Source organism: Stegastes partitus, unplaced genomic scaffold (genome assembly GCF_000690725.1).
Source record: "Stegastes partitus isolate 25-593 unplaced genomic scaffold, Stegastes_partitus-1.0.2 Scaffold963, whole genome shotgun sequence".
NCBI classification, from domain to species: Eukaryota; Metazoa; Chordata; class Actinopteri; family Pomacentridae; genus Stegastes; species Stegastes partitus.
In genome coordinates this window covers 32,914-57,682 of record NW_007578694.1, presented here as the reverse complement: position 1 = coordinate 57,682, position 24,769 = coordinate 32,914, and the positions used below count along the sequence as shown (strand labels likewise).

Here is a 24,769-nt window from a genome sequence, read left to right as displayed (position 1 = left end):
AGAGAGATAATCCGTCAGAGGGCTTAATGCCCACCAACAAACTCACTAAGACAAAAAGCCTCCTCAGACTAAACCATTAAGACAGTAACCTAGTGGCTTTACAGCAGACTGGGTTGGACAGACTCACGCTGACAGACGTGTATCTGCTGGGTTTGTTAATATCATAGAGACTGATATTTGTTTTTTCTTTAAGCAGTGCATTTAACCCCTCATAAAAGCTGCTATATGTTTACACTTTCTATTATGTTTGATAGATAGATAGATAGATAGATAGATAGATAGATAGATAGATAGATAGATAGATAGATAGATAGATAGATAGATAGATAGTGTAGTATTAATTTGATTGTTTTGCCACTCTAATAATTTTTCCCCCAAGAAATCTGTTCAAATCATCACAACAATGCTATATGCCTATGTTCTGAACAATATAATCAATACTGATCAATACAAATGTATCGAATTTGCTTTACTCTGACAATGTAATAGATAGATAAAGGGATAGATTCTCTGTTTGTGAAGGAGTTGTTTGCATCCTGACACATTGGTGCTTTAGTCCGGCCCAGTAGTTGTCAGGTTTTAATCTGATAATTCTGATGTTTTCTGTTGAATTTTATTCAATTTATATGGATTTTTTTTCGTTATGCCACCTTTATTTCATAACTACTTTTATTTTTATCTGTTACGTTCAAATGTTGGGGCTTTGTTATGCCAAAGCAGTGGAGCAGCTAGAGACTGTATATGGTCAGATCAGAGACATTATGGGTTTTATTTTGTTTGTTTGTTTTTCTTAAAATTTTGATGGTTCTAAACATAGAGTCTATGTCATGGTACCCATTGCAGGTACAGTTCTGACTCTCTTCCTCTTGGTTTGGTTAATGTCAGGGAGCTGTCTGGTGGGAAGAAGAAGGGACACCTGCTGCACTGATAAAGTCTTTGGTGAGATTCACAAATGTTCCTCTTATTTAAATACCACAGATGGAAATAAGAGTGGTAAAATAACTACGGCATGATAACATAAAAAATCCCCTCAAATAAGTAAAGTAGTCCTTTGAAAAATGTCCTTTATGAAATAAAAAAAATAATAAGTTTTTAAAATGTGTTGATTAGTTTCTATATGTATTGCATCATTTTTTAAATGTCAGGATTTCTTTCATGGCCATATGTATTTATTTTATAGCAATATTTATTCATTTATGTATTTATTTAGTATCAAATGAAGTTGCATTCTTTAATTTTCAAGTTATTTGAGAGTGAAATGAATATAAAATGTGAGAATCTGTGCTTTTGGCAGTCATCCCACTTTCTGTCAATGCTTAACCCCTGTTCCACATTATCATAGTGAGGGCAAGCAGCTAAACCACTGGTTCTCATACTGTGGACCTTGGAATTAGTCTCATTTGTGATGATTTACAGAACTAGAATCATATGTAAAGGTAAATGCTTGTTTTCTTAAATTATATTTAATAGACATTTGTGTGACAGGCCCTTTAAAAATTGTCCCAGAGAAGAGATGTAGGTGCTGGTGTGGGAAGAAGTTCACCCTTATAATCCCACAATAGAACGAACCAAATGAATAGTCAAACCACATCTTCTGCTGCGAGGTGATTGACAAAACATAGTGTTACACTGAGCAGTGCTTTGGATCCACAGACTGACTTCACTGAAGCTTTTTGAAATATGACTTGAGTTCTTTCCATTAAAGCAGGTGTTATCAATGGTGATGATAGTTTTTTTTTAACAGCCCCCCTTAAAAGTCTCTATTCAAAGCTTCCCTTCCTTTTTTGAGGATTTTTTGTTCTGTTTTTTTTTTCTGATGTTGTCAAATGTGCAAATCTCCTGCTGATACTGTGAAACTGAGAATGTCCATTTTGAAACACTCAACATGACAGAAAGGTTTTAGACTCTAAACAGCAGATCAGACTTTTTCGAACAGAAGCATAAGGTCCTAACGTTTTTTAACAACTGTATAATATGATTTTCGAGGGCTTTAACGCATGACGACAGGTAAAAATAATATCTATGTTAATATATATTTGTATTATTATTATTGTTGTTGCTTTTGACAAACACAAGCAAATAACTCATTTAGATGTAACTACGTCTAACTAACGTCGGTCCGTTCCGTATTTGGTTTCACTGGGGACAACATTAGATGTAACACACAACATTGGCTCAAACCCACCGGTCCAGTGGCTTTCATGAAACCTCGCAGTGTAGTTTACGTTTTATAATTTCCTATATATTCAAATTGTTACGCACGTCTGTTTGAAACAGATAAAGCACTATTTGTGTGTCATTTTAGAGGAATAAATTCTATTTTCCGCTGCTAACATGTAGCCGAGTTAGCATCTCAAACAACCAGTTACCACTAAGAAGAGAAGCATCCAGTGAGAAACACCTCCAGGACAACCAGCTGCAAGACATCGAGGTGACATGCAGAGTCACAGATGTAAGCAGATTGCTTGAAAGGTGGGATAAATTAATTTTAGATCGGTTAGTTAAGAGTAAGAGCTGAGTTAAAGAGGAAGTCTTGCTCATTACTGACTCGTGATGTGTTTCATGATGAGGTTGAGCAATGATATGTGTCAATTTCTAATCCCTTAAGAATGTGTTCTACTTGCGGAAATACCAGCTTTTTATGTGATATTGTTTGGAGGAAAGCAAAATGACTAAAAAGAGAAAGTGCAGTCGTGTATACCGATGTGTCCGTGGAGAAAACACGACGTTATGTGCTCCTCGTATGGTCTGAACTAGTCTGGACATGAGTGAGCTTGTGTGGGAGGGCTACGTCTGACGGAGAAACAGAAGTGTTTGTTTTCTAGCTTTCTTTCACAATCTGTCTACAACACACTTGCTCTTTTGTTAATGTCAGTCCCATTTTTTTTCAAGTATTTGTGCAACATGTCATTTGTTCGCTTCGGTATAAAAGGAGAAATGATAGAAGCTGAAACATTCCAAACATCATTTATAGTCTTTCAGTCAGTGTACAACCACCACTGATGATTCAGAATTAGATTTATTGCCCAACTCATACAAGGAATTAGATTGTTTTTTCCTTTGCTCTCAAAGTATTTGTACAAGAAACACATATATATGTATATATACATTTAAATAAGAGCAACAGGTAAAAGAAAAAAACAAATAAAAAATGAGTGTTTAACTGCTATGTCCATTTGTGAAAATGTCAATGTGTTAACCGTGTCATTCCATCACAGTGATGGAGTGCATAACCAACTGTCTGTAGCTCAATCTGACAAAGATAAATTGATGATCAGTTGACCATGAAAGTCAAACGTAGCATATACTTTACTCTTAATGTTATTGAAATCAGTTCCTTCTCTTGATTAATTTCAGAATTCCATTTTTAAAAAGCCACATGTTAACGAGAAAGCTGCAGGAAATGAGCACAAGTTGACAAACACAGTGCTTTTCACGTTGTGTGGATTGAGTCTATGAGCTCTAAATAAAACCTGTAACCATTGTGTGCCTTTGTATTTTGCTAATATTCATGTTCTCAAAAACAATCTCATTCACTACCAGAACATCTGCTGTAAGAAGCCATCAACATGTCCTCTGAGGAGGAGACTTCCCAGACGTCCTCGTCTTCTATGTCTCCCCCTCCTCCCTCCTCCTCCACCACCACCCCCACATCCCACTTCATTGGAAAGAAGGAGGACATTGTCAAGGCTGGCCGTGTGACCAAGCTTGTGAACGGATGCAGGGATGTGCTGGTCCTTCACCACCAGGGACAGCTTCATGCGATGGATGTGCGCTGTTACCGTAAGCTCGGAGTGTGTGGGAGTCAGTTGTGTTGACATAGCGCATTAAGTGTGGAATGTACTCTCTGCAGTGACTTGTCACATGTTTGAAAAACTGGTATGTATAATCCCACTTGTCTCCCACTGACAGATGCAGGTGGTGCATTACAGCATGGAGACATTGAGGTGAGTTTTCCACTATTCTATGAGAATAGGTGTGGTAAAACATCAGACACTATTTGAATTCCAATTATTCTAAAAACCCATCCACAAGTCTAACACTTATCAGTATGTTTCTTGTTCAAGCATTCCTGTGTATGAAATAGCTAATAAATAGCACATTTTCTAGTAATACTGCAATTCCAACAGCTTCCATTGTATCTTCTTCCCTAATCACCTTCATGCTGTGCCTCCATTAGGAGTTTAATGGGAGGTTATGCATCGTGTGTCCGTGGCACAAGTACAAGATCACACTAGAAGAAGGGGAAGGGCTTTACCAAGCTGTGGATGATCCTACAGTCAGACCCCTGAGGACTTACTGGCGCTCCAAAGGTGTCAAACAGAGGATTCACAAGGTCACAGAGGTCAACGGGGGTGTATATGTAACTTTGAACGACTCCAGCGAGGTCATCGAGTCAGATACCTACCAGACTGAGAGATACAGGACTGGACTCAAAGCCCAGCCTAAACCCAAACCCAGGAAATAGCTGGAGACTCAAGGATTCATTTATCAGATTATCAAAAATACTTGAATGTTTCAGGGATAATTTTTGAAGCTTTGTTTGTCTACCACTTGGAAACATCTAAAGCTTCTAACAGGTGAGATTAGTTCAAGAGAAAGAAGAAGATGATAAACTCTGAAGTGTGTAACTGCAAAAGCCAACACGTTGAGTATGAGCCAGTCTCGGATGCGGGAGGAAGAAAAACCTAAAAAAAAATGCGTGAAATATTTTGGGACAAGATGATTAGGATGAAATATACGACAGTTGTTGCACAGTATGTGTTGCACAGTATGTGTTTGACAGTTTACAATTTCAGTATGTTTCATTTGTGAATCTAAACTTTTGTTCTGATTGGTGATCGACTCCAGTGTTTCCTCTAGGATTTTTTTCAGCAGCAGGCTCTCCGGGGAGCTGTGACGGTGTAAACAAATGACACTTGACTGCAGTTTTACTTTTACAACCTATTTATTGAACGCAGTGTTTCCTCTATTTTCATTTAGGAGTGGCGGGCCATCATTCCTAAATCCTCGCCACCGCTCTTACAAATTTCTTTCCTTTTTTTTCCCCGTTTTTTTTTTTGTTTTTTTTGTTTTTTGTTTTGTTGTAAATACACCACCGCCGCATGTCTCCACCTTCACAGCAGAGTCCTGTGCTGGGTCAGGTACTCGTGAGTACTACAGTAAACTACAGATAACTATCTATGGAAACACTGGACTCTTTCTCTCACACACACTGAAGTATGGCATTACCGCAAACATTGATCAGATTAGTTCATATTAACTGTGTAAATGCATCCATCCTTCCATCCATCAATCCATCCATCCATTATCTATAGAGACAGACAACCAAACACACTCACATTCACACATATGGACAATTTAGAATCACCAACTAACCTCAACATGTTTTTGGACTGTGGGAGGAAGCCGGGGAACCCGGAGAGAACCCACGCTGCACGAGGAGAACGTGATTGTAGAATATGTGGTTTATATTTATTAACTGGAAAATACAATGTTTATGTTTGGCAGAAATTGTGATTGATTTTTTGTATGTCTCCACAAGTGAATTCTGTAGAGTAAATACTCAAATCCAATTCTGCAGCATTTGCTGTACATTCGTATAATAAATATTTTTTATTGGTTGCATAAACTCTTTTAGTCGAGCTCATACAAAGTCCTGTTCTGTGTTGTTATGCAGTAAAATGTTGGAAAATGTGAAGAATATGGCTATTAATGGATTCCTGGATCATTGTACAGGGTCACAGTTAAGATCACACAGCGCAGGATACTTTAAAATCTTGTTGGAAGAGGTATAGGAGGGAGACAAAAAGGTTCAGATGGACAGTGACCCAGAAAGTGGCAGAACTTCAAGTATTTCAAGTAACCATTAGTCTTCTACTAGCAGTACAACTATGGACACTTTCTGACGCCACACGTTTTACACAATTAGAGAAGTAGTAGAGCTATACTGGCCTATAATGATAATTACCACAGGTTTGTCCAGGTCTTCACAAATGCATCAGAGAGTTCAGGTAATATAATTAAAGCAGCATTTATTGTTTGAGAGTTCAGTATTAAAGTAGGAAAGAGGATCAGTTACAAATCGCACTGCCTGAAGCATACAGGGTCACATGCATACATATTTACGCAATCCAGCAAATACTTAAAATGCTTTTGTGTATTTATGTGTCGAGTATCTCCTTAATTTGATCGACTTTTTTAAAACCGGTTTTTTTAAAATATTGTATTTACGTCCAGACTCCAACCAGTGGGTGGCGGTAATGCGCTTCATCGATGTTTGCTAACCGCCAGAAGTCTCGAGGAAGAAGAAGAAGCAGGTCGCAGCCTGATGACGCACTCAGCCTTCAGTCAGAGCGACTGATGTAGTTATTGTCACAGGGAAGATTGTGTATTTTACAAAACATTATAGTATTTACAGAATTTTGCGTTGCCAGCCTCTTTAGACATTCCGCTCTGTGAATACGGTGGAAATTTTCAGCTCAGAAATGGAAGCTAACAGGAAATAAAGCTCCAGAACGAAGAGATATCACAGTTTGGTGTTTTGGTCGTGATGGCTTCAGGTATGTCGAGTTGTGTCTGGCTGTTAATAAGTTGCTTATTTTTGTTTTTTTTCCTATATTGTTTTGTATAAGGAGGAGGATGGTTGGTGAGCTTCATCACCGCCGAGACGTATTTTGCTAAAATGCTTTCAATTATTCTGCAGAGGATGAAGTCAACCTGCTGGTCATCGTCGTGGATGTAAACCCGATATGGTGGGGGCAACAGGCTCAACGTGAACCGCAGGTATCACCGTTATGTCCAGTATTAGTTTGACTGTGTAGTTCTTTAACGTAGCTAATAGTTAAACAGCTCCCACTGCCCTCTTGTCTCCAGTTCACCCTGTCCAAGTGTCTGGATGCAGTCATGGTGATGGGAAACTCCCACATGGCCATGACCAGAACTAACAGGCTGGCTGTCATTGCAAGTCACTGTCAGGACAGGTAACACAGCAGGTCCAAGCGCTGAAAAGTAACACTACATCTAACGTGGTGCACTCAGTATTTATTTTCATGTATTTATTTAACCAGGTGGTCCCTTTAGAGTACGTTGTCTTGTTTTGGGGAGACCTGGTCAAGAAGGCACAGCATTATAAAGTTAAAAATGACTCTAGAATCAGGCATGACAACAGTTGATGATGGATAAAAGTAAAGCACATTGTAACAACACAGAGATTAAGATACACAAATAAAATCTGTCTAAGGAATAGCAGTTGCACTCTTTAGTTGCACACCTTTTAATCAGGGCTTTAATCTCTAAACCCTGAAGACAATATCTGGGATTGAGCTCTGGAAAAGATCATAAGTGTAACGTGATGTTTTATATCTGAATCATTTAAAGCTGCTTTTAATTTGCTTATTTCATTGTAATATTTCACAATGGCTAAGAAGAAAAACTTCACTCCATTATATTTACTTGACAGTGAGCGTCTTCTCAGATCAACTTAGTTTGTTTTGCCACCAACTTCCTCTCCTTCGTACATAGTTTAATTCAAATAACTGTTTGAAACATAAGAATGTTTTATGATTCAATATTTCAAAAAAAAGCAAAGATTTGGTGCCAGTCCCAAAACGTAAAGAAATATTTGTGAAGCAGAACTTTGTCTTTGCAGACTGTGACTGTGACTTTGTTCTAATATGCACATCCCTGTTACTCTCTTTATTTCAGTCACTTCTTGTATCCCAGTAAGAGCTGGAGAACCGGTGACAGCGGTGGCGATGACGCATCCTCCAGTGGTGATGGAAAATACGAACTCCTGGCTGTCGCCAACAACCTCATTGCTGAAGAGATCAGGAATGTTATGTCACGAAGTAAGTCCATTTTTCTGGGACTAGAATTTCAGAATTCAAGTTTTTTCAACATAATGAAAGCAAAGAAAAATGTTTTTTGCAATCACTGCAATGTATTTACAGTTTCTTTTTCAGGTATTTATTTGATGCTGTATAGTGTTGGGGACTCCTTAAAGCTCACTATGCATTTAATGTGATTACAGCTGAAGTGAGGGGAAATTCAACTGACACTCTGTTGGCTGGATCTCTGGCTAAAGCTCTCTGCTGTATCCTTTCAATGGAAACTGCTTCCAGTTTTGTCATTTATGATGTGTAATAAATTTTAATCATAAGCTAAGAAAAAGTGAAGTAACAAACTCACATCTCAGTCAGTCAGAACTTTATTGTCATTGCACGTCACAAGTACAGAGCAACGAAATTACCAGTTACATCCCGTCCAAGAAACATAAAAAGACAGTGACCAATAACGGGGGGAGACAGGAGGGAGAAACTGTCTTTGTGTATGTGTATGTGTGAGCCCATGGACTTCATCGCTGCCCAGACTCAACATTGTCTCTGCCGTCTGATGCTGGTGACGAGACACGGCCGTTGCCGTGGAGATGACCTCAAAGAGTTCTGATCCAGAGACAAAGTTCACAGGAGAAGGAGGGGGGTGGGGAGGGGCCAGAGCATCTGTCTGCATAACATCCAGGAGAAGTGGAGAGATATCAGCCTTCCAAGGCCGAAGTGGGGGAGCCGAATGAAGATAAAGAAGATTGTTTTGGGTCAGGCCGACTCTGCAATTTACCGTCAGTCTTAAAGTCCCACTGGTTCTCTCTGTGATCCAAAAAGCCGAAATTGATGGCCCATTGCAACCGGATCGGTCTGTTCAACCGCTCCAAGGTGGTGTCCATCTTGCGAATCAGTTCTTCCATTCTGCGATTATTTTTGCATATCGCTTGAGTCTGAGAGTTGACAGCCCGAAGCATTCCCTCCATGACGGGCAGCTTCTCAATTGCTGAAACTGCTGCCATCACCTTCTGAACTTTGCGATAAATCAGGAACCAGCAAACTCCAAACAGCAGGAAGCCTGTTATCATCATCCCCATTATGTAGATGTCTTCAACATCCTCCATGGAAAGTATAGAGAGGCACACGACCCTCCGCTCCTTCCAGGAGTCCATCATGTATCCCGCTGAAAACGTTCCGTCAGGGCATGCAGGATCTCCTTTGCCCGGTTTTCTCACTGAGAAAATGTGATCAGTTGCGTTGAGAGACCAGCTGATCAAACTCATGATTTCAGGTTTTGGAGAGAAATGCAGAGAGAGGCTCTGATAGTTTCAGACAGACAGCACAAGACAAAGAGCAGCAAGCAGGGCAGATAAGGGCAAGGGAGGGAGCGAGAGAGAAAAGCGTCCGCCTTCGTTGAGAGCAGGAAGAGAAGAGATGAATGCTTGTACTAAAGTTACAAGTCGCCTATCATGTAAAGAAATGTAAGGACAGACAGAGGCAGGATATTGCACGAGTATATATTTGCACCTTTTTTTGCAGCAATCCTATTTTAACATGTGCATGTTCATTTCATATTCATTTACTGTGTGTAACACATTGTGACAGTAACTTTAAGTTTATGCATTGTTGTTGTTGACAAATGTTGTGCAGTGGTTGTCAGAGTGTTCAAAGTGTGCTCATACTGTTTTGTACTTTTCTGGTCATGCTAAAAGAAATGACTGCAGATTTTTTTGTTCACAGTTTTTTCTATATGAAGATAGAAATAGATTCTGTATATTTGTGGCTGCACAGTTTCCAGTATTTTCCTTAAACCTTTAATATCCAGATGTTAACAGGGTCTCAAAAGACTTGGAAGGTAATTATTTTTTTAATGTAAACTTAATGATGCCCCTCATTGAGTTTAGTTTTTCTTGTAACACTCAGTAATGTATGTTTTGTCTTCTTTTTTTTAGTGGGACAGGAGATTAAATCAAGAATATTGGTAAATCCTTAATGGTCTAATTTCATGAATACTTTTGTTTCCTTCACCTGACTTTGAACACAGTCTAACACACTCTGCATATTTGTTGCACTGTGCAGGTGATAAAAGCTGCTGAGGACTGCGCCCGCCAGTACATGAACTTCATGAATGTGATTTTTGCAGCTCAAAAACAGGTACATTCATAGATCAGACTGTCTGTTGTTTTATCACTTGTTTCTCATATTTGTTTTTTAAAATGTTTTTGTGTTTTAAAACAGAACATCCTGATTGATGCCTGTGTGTTGGACTCAGAGTCTGGACTCCTTCAGCAGGTACATGTTTTACACAGTATTCCCTTATATACACATTATTGCAGTTTAACAGCACAACACCCTGGAAGACAAGATAGTAAGAGCTGAACCACAGAACTACTTATGTATAGACAGTAATAGCACTGGTGGAAAGTCACTAAGCACATTTCCGCAAGTGTAATTGTACTTGAAGTTTATTTTGAGGTATTTGTACTTATAAGTTTTTACATTTTGTTACTTTATGCTTCCACTTCCATACACTTTACAGTTACATTTTTGTACTTTCTTGTTCACTACTGGGCTGCAAGGTGGAGCGGTGGTTAGCACCGTTACCTCAGAGCAAGAAGGTCGCCGGTTCGCGTCGATCTTTCTGTGTGGAGTTTGCATGTTCTCCTGATGCAGCGTGGGTTCTCTCCGGGTTCTCCAGCTTCCTCCCACGCAGTCCAAAAACATCCATCCATCCATTATCTATACACCGCTTAATCCTCACGAGGGTCGCGGGGGGGCTGGAGCCTATCCCAGCTGACTTAGGGCGAAGGCAGGGGACACCCTGGACAGGTCGCCAGTCTATCACAGGGCTACAGTCCAAAAACATGTTGAGGTTAATTGGTGATTCTAAATTGTCCGTAGGTGTGAATGTGAGTGTGCTTGGTTGTCTGTGTCTGAGTGTAGTCCTGTGATAGACTGGTGACCTGTCTCTGCCTTCACCCTAAGTCAGCCGGGATAGATTCCAACCCCCGCGACCCAACTTTAAAACTCTCTGTTTTTTAGGCTTGTGATATAACTGGAGGATTGTACCTGAAGATACCACAGAGAGTTGCCCTGGCACAGTATCTTTTGGTGAGTGTCTACTACAGTTTGACACATTTCTCTCATTTAAAAGTAAAAGCAGCTGGTTTGTGTTGATGACTTTCGTGTTCTGAACAGTGGGTGTTCCTGCCCGACTCGGAGCAGCGTTCACAGCTGGTGCTGCCGCCGCCTGCTCACGTGGACTACAGAGCTGCTTGTTTCTGCCACCGTAACCTCATTGAAATCGGTTACGTGTGCTCAGTTTGCCTGTCAAGTGAGTGGGATTCCCAGTTTAAAGAAACACAGACTTAACAACAATCATTACATTACTGGTAAAAGCTGCGGCGTGTTTTTGTGGTGACACTCTCTCCTGTCTTTCCTTCAAGTATTCTGCAACTTCAGCCCCATTTGTACAACATGCGAGTGAGTCCTTTTTTTTTATATAAATATGTTTATAGCATGTCTTGAAGCAGAAGCAAAATGTATTTCCTCTGAATTGTTTTGGTAAAACATCTGACATCATGCAATGTGATTACATTTATTTACATTAATATTGTCTAAACTCTTTTCTTTTCAGGACTGCCTTCAAAATCCAACTACCACAGATGGTTAAGCCTAAAAAGAAGAAACTCAAGCAAACCATGTGACTTTGTTTCTACGCTACTGTTGTGACTTTAGTTTCCCCTTTGTGATATTCAGAGTATACTATTTTTTTGTGTGTATTTCTAACTAGATTCAGTGAGATCCTATGAATGCCTCTGAGGCAGTACAACCATATAAACATATGGACCAACACTGACACTCTTTTCCTGTGCAGGGACACTGATGATTCACTTAAGTATTCTCATCATATCAAATTTTGGTCAGTCAGTAATAGTTGCTGAAAAATGTTAAACATTTTGTTCACATTGATAGAAACGGATGCTGAGTAAAGCTCCACCAGGTTCCATGTAAATGGAGTCACTGCTTTTGATGATGTCCTTTTTATATAATAAAACTCACAATGTTCTTATAAATGTTCAGTGTTTTGTCATATTGATCAAAGTGGGAACAACAATATCTGTTCAGATTCAGGACTTTTTTTTTTGCTGAATCAATCAATATAATGCATTAAGGTTTTGGGTTTTTTTTAACTTACTGAATGCTAAAGAGTTCAGCTTTTAAACATGTGCAAAATTAATTACATGTGGGGAAAAACTGAATAATATATCATCTCACAAAGATCCCCTGATGGTTTTTTGCTTGCTGATGATGTTTGATGGCTCGTCTGTTTCCTAAGATTTGAAAATAAGCCAGACATTCCAAAAACTACAGATTTTGGCATGAATATCTTTATTTTTCTCATCAATCCTGAACCAAAATGCTCACATTCACAAAATATAGAGATTAATCAAACAGACTAATTGCAATAACATTTGCTGAGTGCATCCACACTCACAAGAGGACGAACTCTAAATGCCAAAAGCCCACTCCTCTAACCCGTAGAAATCTAATCAGAGCACTAGAAGGTAGCGACGTTTATTCAGCTCTCAATCAGTAAACTCAGCTCAACCCCTTGAACAGCAAGACACCTGATTTTTACGTATCCCATTCTGAAGACTGTCCTTGTGTGAAGGAAACTACAGTTCTCATTAGAACAGATGGGTTTTTTGCAGTTTGCACAAAGTCAGTTTAAAACCACTCGGGGAGAATGTAAGTGGTGGAAAGGTTTCCACAGTGTGAACTCTGCAAAGTGTGATGGTGATTACCGCTGCACTGGAACAATGTTGCATCTGAAAAAGACAAAGAACACATTTGTGACTGACACGTACAGAAACTTTACACCTGGTGAGACCAATAGACACCTATTAGAATTATAAAGCAATGTTAACTGTATACTAAAGAGTATTTCAACAGTATAACTACATAGCAAAAAAATACACACAAATAAAAACATTTACTAAAAGCTTTTCAGCATTTTTCTTCCTTTCTTCTGTTTGTAAATATCAGTGACTGTACTACATTGAAATCTGTCTCAATCCAAACACAACTGTGACTGTGTCTGACTCGTTCACTCACCCCAGCAGACCTCTGCCTGACCATCGCTGTGGCGTCAGGTTCATGTGAACTTTCTGGCCAACCCGGATCACTGTCACCCTTAATGGTTTCTGTACAAGAACATGACTGCAGTTTACACTCAAGATAATAACGTATTCTATAGCCACAGTGACACCATGCAACTGTGGGAAATATGAATAAAACAGATATAACACAATTACAAAACAAACTGAATCTCCCCAAATAAAACTACTATGATAGAACAGATAAGTACATTTACAGTATTGCCCATGAAGGCAGCTGTGGATTACGGCTGTTTCTTACCCCTTCACTGTGTTGTACCACAGAGGCAATGTTCTGGAGGTTCTGAAAGTTCCCCGTGTTCACAGAACCAAACTCGATGACTTCATCACCAACTCTGAGACCCTGTAAAAGAAACAACCAGATGCTGTAACCACAGCAACAAAAACATACGTTTTAAGGTCTTTTCTGAGGGCTTTTTAAACTCTTAAGGTTCAACAACTGTGATGGTGTCTCTGAATCAACTCCTGGAAACAAAAGCGTCACTCACAGCTCCAGAGGCAGGCGAGCCTTCTGTCACAGCGTCCACCCGTGCAAAGGGAGGAGGCAGGGTGACCTGCTGCTCCATCGCCTCCTCCTGGGCTTCGGCCTGATCCAGCTCCCGCTTGGCTTTCTCTCGAGCATGCAGCTTGTGCAGGGCTTCTTCTATTTCTGCCATGATGGCTTTGTGATCATTCTGCAGGCCTGAAACATGATCAAGGCTCTGTCTTTAAAATGACACTTTTTTTTTTTTTTTTTTTTTACTGTTTTCTAAATTTCAGAGAATAATCAAATAATTAATAAATGTGATAAAATGAGAAAACATTTAGCAGATACATAAAAACTAAAGTAAGTATTAGTTACAGCTAGGGCTACACAATATATTGTCAGCATTCACAACATTGACAATGCGATGTGTACATGCGAGCCACACAAATAATAATAATAATAAGGCAAAATAGCATTTTGTTAGAACCTTGTTGCTGCTCGACACAAAAAGAAAACTCCTACGACCCTCATTTTCCATGACTAATCTACAGGACAAGTCTGACTGATAGAACATTATTTGCTTTGATTTAGGGGTTCTTAAAGGGGGAGAAGGAAGATCTGGTGGCAAAATGTAACAATATCAGTTGTATGGAAATATTTCAGCAACAGAATGAATGATGTTGACCAACAACAGGTTTTCTATCAGCAGTGTCTTGTACTAAAAGAGGCAACATAATGATTTTTTTAAAACTTACTTAAATGACCAGTGCAATGCCAGATGTGAATGTCTTTCAAAGCAAAATGCTATTTCGGATGCCTCTGGCAGCATTAACCACATGAGAATGATCTCTAATGGCTTGTTGTTTTTATTACTTTAAAAAAATAAATAAATAAAAATAAATAAAAAATTCTCTGCAGATGTACTCCCCTACAAAATCTCCCAAATCATTCTAGAAAGATCAAGTCTTCACATCACAAACTATATACCAAAGAATTAAAAATGTAGTGTAAACAAATAAATAAATAAATAAAATGCAGCCCTTGTTGCAGCCCTCCACTGATACACTGACATGTTACACATATCAGCTGCTATGATCTTTAGTAACTAATGACAACATTTCCCCAGTTCACTTGTGTGTTTTTACATTCACTCTGTCTGAAGAATTATTTATTTGAAGATAAAATAAATGAAAACCTTTTGCACTACACGGTTTAAAACTACATTTACAGCCATAAAAACACATGTTCTGGAGAACAACATCAGGTCCTGGTTTTGGTTTCAGTAACGCACAGATGCGTCCCTACACGAGTAGTGCTCGAGGAATGACAACGTTATCTGCTATAACTCAACATCAAACCACACAAATGTACTTATTATAGAATTACAACTCCATTAGCTGAATGACAGTATCCGCCTTTTACATAATTCTCACAGACTAAGTTGCATAAACGTTTCCTGCTATCAGAGAAAACACTAGAAACAAAAACACTGCTGCTTACATGAAATTTCGTGCCTTGCTGTCCGGATTTGGTATAAATTAACATCTGCTCGAGGGTAACCCTCTGCATCAACCAGGGGACCTTCAACTCCGACTCCCTGCTGTAAGCAAAAGTAAAAAAACAACAACACTGAATGTAAATACTTGTAGCACAGAGTTAGCTTTGTGCTACGTCTGTCTACTTATCTAACAGTTGACTTACGTCTTCTAGCACGTCGTAATAAGCCTTTATCTGCTCTTCAATTTCGTCCTTCTTCTTAATAAGGTTTTTTACATCATCCATGGTGATTTCAGAGTTTCCAGAACTGCTGGTTTCCGTTGTCATCTTCATGGCTGCTACCTCGGGCTCACCTTTCCTTCTCTTTCTGTTTCTTGACGGCAGCGCAGCGCTTTACGGCCCCAAACACGGAAGTTCACCCTCTGAACACCGGGCAGCCGGCGTTTTTTGTTTGTTGTGCTGCTGTCATTTTTTTATTTTTTTTAAACATTATTATTATTTGTTTATTTTGTATTTTTTTCTCACAGTGGCCTAATTTTTCTTTTTTTCTTTTCTTTTTTTTTTTTTTTTACTGCAGTATAAAGTCCTGCCCCGCTGGGGAAGCAGCACAACCATAGCTAAATGTATTTTGTGCAGTATGATACAGTTATAATACTACAAATTATAGATATATAAATAATATTTTTTAAATATTTTAATGTTTTAATGTTTTCCAAAAAAGGAAAAAAAAATGGAGTAATATGTATAACCCCTTTTTTTCCCTAATGCCCCCAGGTGTTACCAATACTAGGAAATAAGCAGTGGTTCCACATACTATAGATCTTCCCTAGTAATATTTTTTGCAGCCTCTACAAACTGTGACCAAAAGCTCTAGAAAGATATTTCACCATGCAACTTACTCCTCTATACTGTTTTTACGCCATGTTTCTATTATATCCAAGTTTTTTTGTTTTTTCTCTCCATCTTCTCATTGTGTAGACACAACCTGCAGAGTTTTTGTATTTTGCTGAATTGGGTGCAAACTACTTATTTGTGAACGAGACATAAAACAGACTGAATTTGATAAAATGTCAGAATTTTAAGCTCAGATTTGCTTAATTTTCCTGATGCAACCGCACACCACACATGAGGCATTCAAGGACCATCTAAAAGTTGGAAATCCGATCATTCTTCCTGTACTACATTTTCCAGCTCTGAGAAATGGTGTAAATTGGAGTTGAGCAATTTTGTCAAAGAAAAATAAGTGTGACTACTTATGTTAACATACCTGTTGTACTTAGTTAAATATTACCATTCGTATTTACAGTATATACTGTAGATACTGCATAGTACAGTGTAAGTGACTATAAGTAACTAGAGCAGAAACATTAAGTTCTTTTATTTAGTCCCTTCAGCTTCCCCTTCCTATAACATTTAAATAACATTTCCCATAGATTTGCCCACATGTAATTACGTAATGAAACATTAGCCCCCCCACATACTTAGCCCTGGTTTTTATTATGGGCACTACACTAAAGTATTACCATACTTGCTAGTTTAGTGTTGGATTTGATTCCTAAAACTTACCTGTTTAAATGTTCTACAAAGCATTAACTTCAGAAAAACTCAATACACATACAACTGAATCAAATTACTTTAATATAATATTGGATACAATCATTAATCACAGAATAATAAATTTGATTTTTCCTACAGACCATTAAACAGTTGTAAACAATGTGCAGCTTCTGCACACTAAGAAAATGGCAACATGTTACAAATTTTGCACTGGACTGTAAAAGCAACATGTTGAGGACAGTTACGCTGCTCAGATACAACAGTTCTTCATAAATACACCCTCTGTCTTGTAGTGGTTTACAACTGCCATCTAAACTTTTTCTCCTGTAGCACGTTTTTTCAAATTTCACATCAGTCTACATATAGGCACAGTGGTATAAACTATTAGAAAAAAATGTTATTCCATGAGCACACTTAAGTTTTACATGACGTCCCTAAGTGCTGTGTGTACCCTGAGTGCTTAACGGTTACTTTTAATCACATTTGTTATTATAAATTGGAATGTATTTTATTGACCTTAATCCACAAATGGGACACAAGTGCAAATCATTTTTTAGCAAAGTCATTAAAAACTGCGTGACATGTGTTAGGAAATGTAAAAAAGCATCCTTCAGGAGGTTTTCCTTCATCTTTAACTGGCTTAGAATTTGCCTACTTCTATGGTTGGAGCTTGTGCAAATGTGGCATTAGAATAGAAATCCTATCTGTCTTGCAGCTTTCATACATTAGTGCTGATGATTAAAGAGAATCGAGTACCAGATGAGGAGTTTCTCGCAATAGCTCTAACACTCTGTATCTTTTGGACCTGCACGTTGATCCTTCAGCACCAGAACTGACTGCTCGTTGTCATCCTGAGCTGAAGATGAAACCATCTGTGAGAGTTCAACTTGAGCCGTTATCTCCTTCTGCACCAGAGCAAACTGGGTTGTTGCCTCATCCAGTTGTGAATGAACTGTTTGAACCCACTTTTGTAGTTGCACACTGAGAGCATCCATCCCTTGGTCCAGGTTCTCCTGCCGGTTTTTCAGCTCTTCTAACAGGTGCTGTGTGTCACTGGCAGCCTGCAGTCTCTTGTTTTTTGCAGAGGGAGCACGCTGACCCAGCATGTAGCCCTCAAACTCTTCTGGACTGAGGTTGAGTGCTGACCCATCCAGCTTTTCAATGAAGGCCACCGCACAAGACTAAATGATGAGACGAGGGCAGACGCATGAGTTACCAATGGACCTCACATCTTGTTGTTTATGACAGATGAGCAACTTTATGATCAACTTACCAAGTTTGTGAAATAGTAGCCGCTCTCTCCAGCCATGAGACTGTGAGGGAGACCAAAACGAATCACATATTGCATGTTTGAGTGCAGGCGAGGTGGATTGGCCTTCAGCACCACATAAATCAGGCCTGACAGGAAGTCGTCAGCATTAGCGGGTTCACTGTTTGACGTAGAGAGAGCTTCGAAGACATGCTGGCTGCATTTGGACACACACGCAAGTTTGTCTTGAGGTGCTCGTTTGGCATCCATTTCAATTATGGCTGTTGGGGAAAAAACAGAGGGAAGGAGAACATTTTAGACCTTTTCATAATGTTTACAGCAGGTGAGAAATGTACCTCTATTACTTTTCAGTAAAGTACAAGTTTAGCACTTAAGGAAATACACTTGTTTACTTTTTGGTTCGGAGTGACGACCTATTCCCACTGGACGCATCATTCGTCACGTATAATCGCACATTGAAAACTACTGCAGCCAATGAGACTGTATGACTCAGAACAGGGCTGTCACAATGTCAGATTTTCACAACCTGATTGTCGTGGCCAAAATAATTCTCAATGACAATATTATCATGGTAGCTATAGAAAATTTTTTAGGGAAAAAAAAGAATTTAATTGTGTGCTTCATCTCTTTTTTGAGAAAGTAATTACACCTAAAAAACAAGTGTCTGAAGTTGGAGACAGAGTTTGTAGTACAGTTTGTAGTATGTATGCAATTATAGCAAATTCTCCATCTGAATCTGTTCTTTGCACGAAAAAACAAAATCAAATCAAATTCTGTTGGTGTTGTCAGTGTGAACAGTTTTAGATTGTTAGAATTGCCATGAGACATAGTCTAGTCCTTTGTGATTTGAACAGTCTGAACAAGCCATTAAATGTGAAGATTAAAGCTACTTTCATGTTCATCAGTTAAATATAAGGCTTCAGTTAGATTAGATTAGCTTAACATCACGACTTGGAACAGGGAGAAACAGATAGTCTTACTCTGTACAAAGATAACAAAATCTGCTCACAAGAATCTCTAAAGTCTGTAGTGGCATTAATCTTCTCATCTAACTGTTCGCAAGAAAGCATTTAAGTGAATTTCCAAACTGTTCCTTTAAGGTGTTAAATCACCTGTTATCGCCGGCAGAAAGGGGTCGCCTGTGACTGAAGTGTTTTCCTCTGGAAAAGGGACGCCCAGCATCTGTGGAGTCACCCAATTTAAGGAACTGCAGAGTAAAAACATCAGCGTCAAACAGGACTTTAGATTAGAGGTTTACATCATGAACAACACAAGTGACCCACATAAGTTACCGACCGTATCCTTCTCTGGAGAACAAGGTCCTTCTGTTCATCATCACAGCTGTCATGGCAGAAAACCCATTTGTGCAAGCGTGTCATTATTAACTTCTCTACATGCTCCATTATCTGAGTGACCTGAGCCTCAGGCAACCCTGAAAACAAAAGAAACAACTAAAAAGTCATTTAACATTCTCATGTTTTCAGAATGAGCCCAAAACGTAGTGAACTGGTCCCTACTCACCACGAAAATGTTCAGCAAAAGACTGGTAGAAATCTTGCACGATCTCTGACTGCTTCTGTACCGGCAGAGCCTGTAAACAAAATGTGAATCTGTGATCTGGACAGCTCTGACATGTCAAGGGAAGGTTGTGAGAATTGTAATACTGAACCTTTAAACCAATACTTACATGGTAGGCCTCCATTGTGTTGAGGAAAGCTGTACAGCGGGATTGCAAGCGCTGGGAGGAAGGGCTCCGCAGTATCTTTAGGAAACCGGTGAAGTCCCCAGGCTCAAGGCTCTGGTAGGCCTTCAACGCATTTGCACGACTTTCAGCAGACTCTGGAGGGACAAACAGTGGATGTTATTTCTGATTACTGGACACAACATGATACACACAATGGCTGCATTTATTGAAACGCTGCTCGCGTAGTCTCTGCATTAAGTAACACAGTAAAGCATAAAGGGGAATAAGTGGCCAAAGTACACATATACAGGAGAGGTTTGCATCATAAACAAATACCTGTGGACCTAAGAGTCTCTCAGATAATAAAGCAAAAACAGCTGGGAAAACAATTTTGGTATTACATAACTGCAACTACAGATCATGTGCTGGTGAGACACCTGGTGTTAAATGTTTGAACTCTATCTCACTCTCTGTGTCTGTGTCTACCTCGTGGCTTCCTAGTTTTTAGTTGTTTTTAGTTGAAGAAAGTCCTAATCAGTAACTCGAACCGCGTCAGTTAACTCCCTTCAATGCAAAAGAGCAGCGACTCTACTTCCTGCTCCCTTTGGATGCCCGAGCTCCTCACCCTACCTTTACGGCTGAGCCCAGTTACCAGGCAGAGGAAACTCTTTTTTCCAGCTTGTGTGCACATTTTCTTTCTTTGGGTCACTATCTACAGTTATCCTTATGAAGCAGGACAGCAAAGTTTGATGAAAATTAATCGTTAAGCACTACGAGACAGTTTTTAGAACTGTCCTGACACAACAGTGTAGGAGCCACAAATGTTGTTTTTTGAGTATTGATCACTGGGTTCATAGTTTGTTTATTTGGTTGTCATGGTGATGTGGAGCATGGGTCACATGGTGTAGTTGGTGACAGGTTGAGCTGTCAAAAGGGCTGACAGACAGTCAATCATGCGGTCGTTTTGCCAGAGAGAGGAGGGCTGGGTAGCTGTAATTTTTGTTGACTGCTACGCTTGATTGACTTACGCTGAAGTGTCTTTAAATTTTTGACGAGTTTACCGTAGCCCAGTACAATGTAATGCCTGCGAATCATAAATCACTTTTAATAAAAGGAGAGAAACGTATCGGACTTCTGTGCATTATTTAGGAAGCGACAGCGTGTCATACAATTAGACAGAACCCAGCCTCGGCCTCTCTAACAACTGTGGAAGTTGCCACAAACAGCTTAACAGAAACAATCTACAATTGTGCTGAAGGCAAACACAGACCTTCTAGAAGGTTAGTGGTTAACGGTTTTTGCTTTGATCTCAATACATTCTGTAGGATCTCAAGACAAGGGCAACTGCAGTGTTCAGTTTGAGACATAAATTGGTCTTACCATTTTGTTGTGGTGACTAGCTCTCTTAGTTGTGTTGCACCAAAAGCTTTTCATCAATTTAGGGCTTCTTTCATTTTTGCCCAACATACTTTTACTCCTTCAGGCAGTTGAGCTCGTGTACAACCCAAATGTGATCAAGCAGCTGACACACAGACAGCATTTGACTTGATGCAACTGAGAACAAGAAAAGCAAACTCCACAAAGCTAGAAGAACTACCTTGAGGTTTTGGAGGCGATGGGCTGCCCCAGAAGAGTCTCCTCATGGTATTAATTCGACGACCTTTCTCAATGTTTTTCTTCTCCTCAAATTTGGAGAAGGTGGGTGGCGTTCCATCATTGCTCGGTCTACAAGGAAAGACAGAATTAGACAGCCGAACCAAGTTGTTTTACGCTAACAGGAGACAGATTTTAGAAGATTCGTCTGATCTGTCTCCTTTTGATACATCTGTTTATGGATGTTACCATAGCTGCCCTTACACATCCAGAGGCTAGTGATGTTAAATCCCCAAAATAAAGCATTTCTGTTCAGGTAATCATCAATGCGGCAAGGATTTAATTTCTATCATGAGTTGCTTTTTCAGCTGTGACAAGAATCCATTCACACACCAACACTTTAGTGGTGAAGCACATTTGAGCCATTAAAGTTTACCTTGTGTCTTGTCTCGGGGCTCCGGCTGGACGAGCTCTCTCTCTCCAGCACTTGGAGCAGAACCCTTGCCATGCAGGATTTCCATAGTACCCACAGGCGTTCTTACAGAGCAGCTCCTCCTTCGAAACTCTGATTCCCCTTTGCTTGTCTGTCCACATTGTAGAGCTTTCTCTCATATACTCCACCTGTTGGACATTTTAACCAAAAACAAAAAAGTGTTTCAATATACTCTGCAGTTCTACTAATTCATTTGAAAGTCAAAACGTTTGAATAAAACTCAGCTTGTTCTGTGATTGTACCCTCAGGGCCCTAAATCTCACAAGCTCCCATGTTCACAAAAGGCTGGTTGTGCTAAACTTGACACATAACCCGAAGCAGCTGGGATTATTGCTATTCATGATGACGACACAATGCTGCAACACAGAACATCAAAACCCAAGAGCACTGATTACCAGTGCGCCTCAACTTCAGGATTTCTAGATGTGCTTCCATTGCAGGGATGAAAATATCATTTTGGCTGAACTAGTAGAGTTTGAGATATTGACAGATTGTTCTAATATGAAATGCATAACTAGTAACACTGATCATCAACGGCAGAGAGCACAACTTAAAACCAGACCTTAGACCAGGGGTGGGCAATCCTGGTCCTCGAGGGCCACAATCCTGCATGTTTTAGATGTTTCCCTCTTCCAACACACCTCATTCAAATGATCAGCTCATCATCAAGCTCTGCAGAAGCCTGATAACGATCCTGATCATTTGAATGAGGTGTGTTGAAAGAGGGAAACATCTAAAACATGCAGGACTGTGGCTCTTGAGGACCGGGATTGGACACCCCTGGAATAGATGTTGTCCGAGTTTATTAGAAAGCACCATTAGATGACTGTAACAGCTATGCCAACACAGCAGCCAGTCTGCTGTGGGGCCTGTTCATCAACTTTACAGATATCTGATGCAGCTGAAGTGGCAATATGTATTATTCTTGACAAGACCAGATCAGAGAGCTTTTCATTAGTATGTCCAAGAGGTAATAAAACTGTGCAGCAGTGTCTCTGTATTGGCTTAAGGGAGAAACTGCTGCAGTCTAGCTCCATTCTTCAGTTGCCAAAATGCATTTTTTAAATGATTTTTTTCTGGCCTTTTTGCCTTTATTAGTTAGGACAGTGAGACATGAAAGAGGGGGGACCTGCAGCAAACCGTCGTGGGGAGGACTCAAACTCACAACCGCTGCGTTGGAGAACTACAGCCCTGTTCTTGGGTCGCCCGCTCAACCAGGTCAGCTATAGGGGCGCCCATTTGATGCTTTTAGTGTGAGGCTTAATCCTGAGATTTCAGTCAAAGATGATGAGTATGGTTTTTTTTATTTGTTGACATGGGTTTAATGCCAGCTTTTGCAGTTTCACATTAAGTCTGTCTCAATATACGGACAAGGTTATTTGGGTTTTTCCATACATCCCGGTTACTCAGTCTGTCACCACAGTGAAAACAAACCACTGACACTGGCATAAAAATACAGGAAATGTTTTTGTAAGGCTTGTCATTATTGTGCCTAAAAGTTGTAACGCAGTATAATGTACATCTGATAACATGCAGGAGGAAAAGATTTCTTCACACAAAAGGTCTCCAGAACAAAGGTGTCTCTGTCTGAGTGCTGTCAAAAACCAGAACAGGGACAGCAGCCACCAGAGCCCGGGGGAACATCTTTTGTGTTTTGTGACATTTGTGGTTCTGCTTTGAAAAAAGCTTCACAGTCAGGCCTTAGAACTTCATTTTACTTATCTATATATATATTGGCATGATGGCTTAACATGACTGCAGTGTTACCAGTCACTGTGCCACATTCTAGTATATTCTATGCAGGAGTCATGTTTGCAGTAGGCCTTACACTCAGCAGTCTGTTATCAGTAACATTTTGACTAACCAGTTTTGCTTCTGGACTTGTCAGATGCTAACTATGATTTTGGTGAAATGTGTACATTGAATCTATATGGAGTTGCAAACAGATCTTGTTTGACCAACACCAACAGGTCAAACTAGTTTGAACGAACAAGTTCAACCTGTTGACAGCTGACAGTTTGACAGCCCATATATGTGGTTTAGTTTGATTTTTCAACTAGCCTCTATACTATAACAACAGAAATGCTGAACCCCTGTAAAAATAAAATAAAAAATAAAATAAAATAAAAAATATCTGGAGGCGCAACTGTTCATTGACGCAATTAGTGAACTTTTAAACAATATTTAACACTGCAGCAGAACACTAACATTGTCGTGGTGGCTGAACTGTTCAGCCTCTGACTACATTCACACAATAAAACTGTCAGTTTAGGAGCGCAGTGCTGGCTGTTAGCTAAAAGCTGGAGCGGCTGACTGTCAGCTGAGAGGATTGGCGATAAGAACCACCGGCTAATGCTAACGCTAGCGGACGCTCAGTGAATCACTGGATCAGCCAATCAGTACATCAATCACTATATCAGTCAATCAATCAATCAATCAATTAATAAATTAATCAATCAAATGCTTCCTCACCTCGACACGTCCACGTTCCTCACCTGTCAGTGGGTGAAACCATAACAAGCTTTAACTGCCGCCTTCTCGTCACTTTCTGGTGTCTTCACGGTCTCGGAAACTCTTCATAGTTCGTACAACGACGATGACAACTTTTTAAGTCTCGGTTAATGACATGTAGACACGAAAGTATGAAGCAGAGGCGGCGGAAATATGCGACAAACTAAACAAAAAAATAAGTTAAAGCTTGAAAGGCAGCAAGAAATTCAGCCGCTTCCCAACGACAAACGGAAACGGGCTGTAGGAGGAAATTGCAAAGTTAAAATGTTACAACTAGTCTACCTTTCAAACCAAAGTTATGTCGTGGCTGTAAACTGCTGCTTACAAAACCTCAAAATCATCTCACAGATCACCTTCTCAGGTCAAGCATGGTGGCATTATTATTTCTGCTCTCAATGCCTCTTATCAGAGTGAGTATTGTCGCTTCTACTTATTTATTAATTTTATTTTGAAAAACCCATACAGAAGTGTTTGTCTTTACGTTTAAATTGTTAACTTGATTATCGAGATTAATTATCATTAGCATGAAGTTACTAAAAAGCACATTCCTGTAGCTTGCTTTTCATTCGCTTTACATATCTATATTAGTTTTAATATACTGTGCGAAAATTTAATGATATTTTGTCAAATTATGCTAAACCTACACAGTCATATTTTTCACTCTTTTACTGCCCTCCAGTGGACATATTTAGAAACTG

At 39.5% G+C, this 24,769-nt stretch overlaps 4 protein-coding genes across 5 annotated transcripts; 2 read left to right on the top strand and 2 right to left on the bottom strand.

Annotated features, from left to right (window-relative positions):
- The first annotated feature begins 2,170 nt into the window (after positions 1 to 2,170).
- On the top strand, positions 2,171 to 5,340 carry LOC103366654 (Rieske domain-containing protein-like). Its single transcript, XM_008294432.1, has 4 exons — positions 2,171 to 2,472; positions 3,544 to 3,783; positions 3,913 to 3,947; positions 4,181 to 5,340. Exons 2-4 carry the CDS (start codon positions 3,570 to 3,572, stop codon positions 4,466 to 4,468), a joined length of 537 nt encoding a protein of 178 aa, XP_008292654.1. The 5' UTR covers positions 2,171 to 2,472; positions 3,544 to 3,569; the 3' UTR covers positions 4,469 to 5,340.
- Positions 5,341 to 6,344: 1,004 nt separating this feature from the next.
- gtf2h3 (general transcription factor IIH, polypeptide 3) lies at positions 6,345 to 11,896 on the top strand. Its single transcript, XM_008294431.1, has 13 exons — positions 6,345 to 6,563; positions 6,707 to 6,786; positions 6,877 to 6,983; positions 7,708 to 7,850; positions 8,033 to 8,095; positions 9,646 to 9,675; positions 9,773 to 9,801; positions 9,900 to 9,974; positions 10,059 to 10,112; positions 10,863 to 10,931; positions 11,019 to 11,154; positions 11,267 to 11,303; positions 11,458 to 11,896. Exons 1-13 carry the CDS (start codon positions 6,554 to 6,556, stop codon positions 11,525 to 11,527), a joined length of 903 nt encoding a protein of 300 aa, XP_008292653.1. The 5' UTR covers positions 6,345 to 6,553; the 3' UTR covers positions 11,528 to 11,896.
- Positions 11,897 to 12,189: 293 nt separating this feature from the next.
- psmd9 (proteasome 26S subunit, non-ATPase 9) lies at positions 12,190 to 15,334 on the bottom strand. The gene is made up of 6 exons (XM_008294430.1): positions 15,168 to 15,334; positions 14,967 to 15,066; positions 13,489 to 13,682; positions 13,242 to 13,343; positions 12,939 to 13,027; positions 12,190 to 12,652 (listed from the first exon to the last, which is right to left on the bottom strand). The coding sequence occupies exons 1-6, from the start codon at positions 15,294 to 15,296 to the stop codon at positions 12,625 to 12,627; spliced, it is 642 nt and encodes a 213-aa protein (XP_008292652.1). The 5' UTR covers positions 15,297 to 15,334; the 3' UTR covers positions 12,190 to 12,624.
- Positions 15,335 to 16,580: 1,246 nt separating this feature from the next.
- LOC103366651 (rab5 GDP/GTP exchange factor-like) lies at positions 16,581 to 24,314 on the bottom strand. Of its 2 annotated transcripts, none has more exons than XM_008294427.1 (9): positions 24,033 to 24,314; positions 21,504 to 21,688; positions 21,072 to 21,199; positions 19,478 to 19,629; positions 19,312 to 19,381; positions 19,087 to 19,222; positions 18,903 to 18,997; positions 17,794 to 18,050; positions 16,581 to 17,701 (listed from the first exon to the last, which is right to left on the bottom strand). In XM_008294427.1, the coding sequence occupies exons 2-9, from the start codon at positions 21,677 to 21,679 to the stop codon at positions 17,303 to 17,305; spliced, it is 1,413 nt and encodes a 470-aa protein (XP_008292649.1). In that variant the 5' UTR covers positions 21,680 to 21,688; positions 24,033 to 24,314; the 3' UTR covers positions 16,581 to 17,302. The 2 variants fall into 2 exon arrangements, with proteins under 2 accessions (XP_008292649.1, XP_008292651.1); XM_008294429.1 differs by having other exon boundaries at positions 24,056 to 24,314.
- Between the last annotated feature and the right edge of the window lie 455 nt (positions 24,315 to 24,769).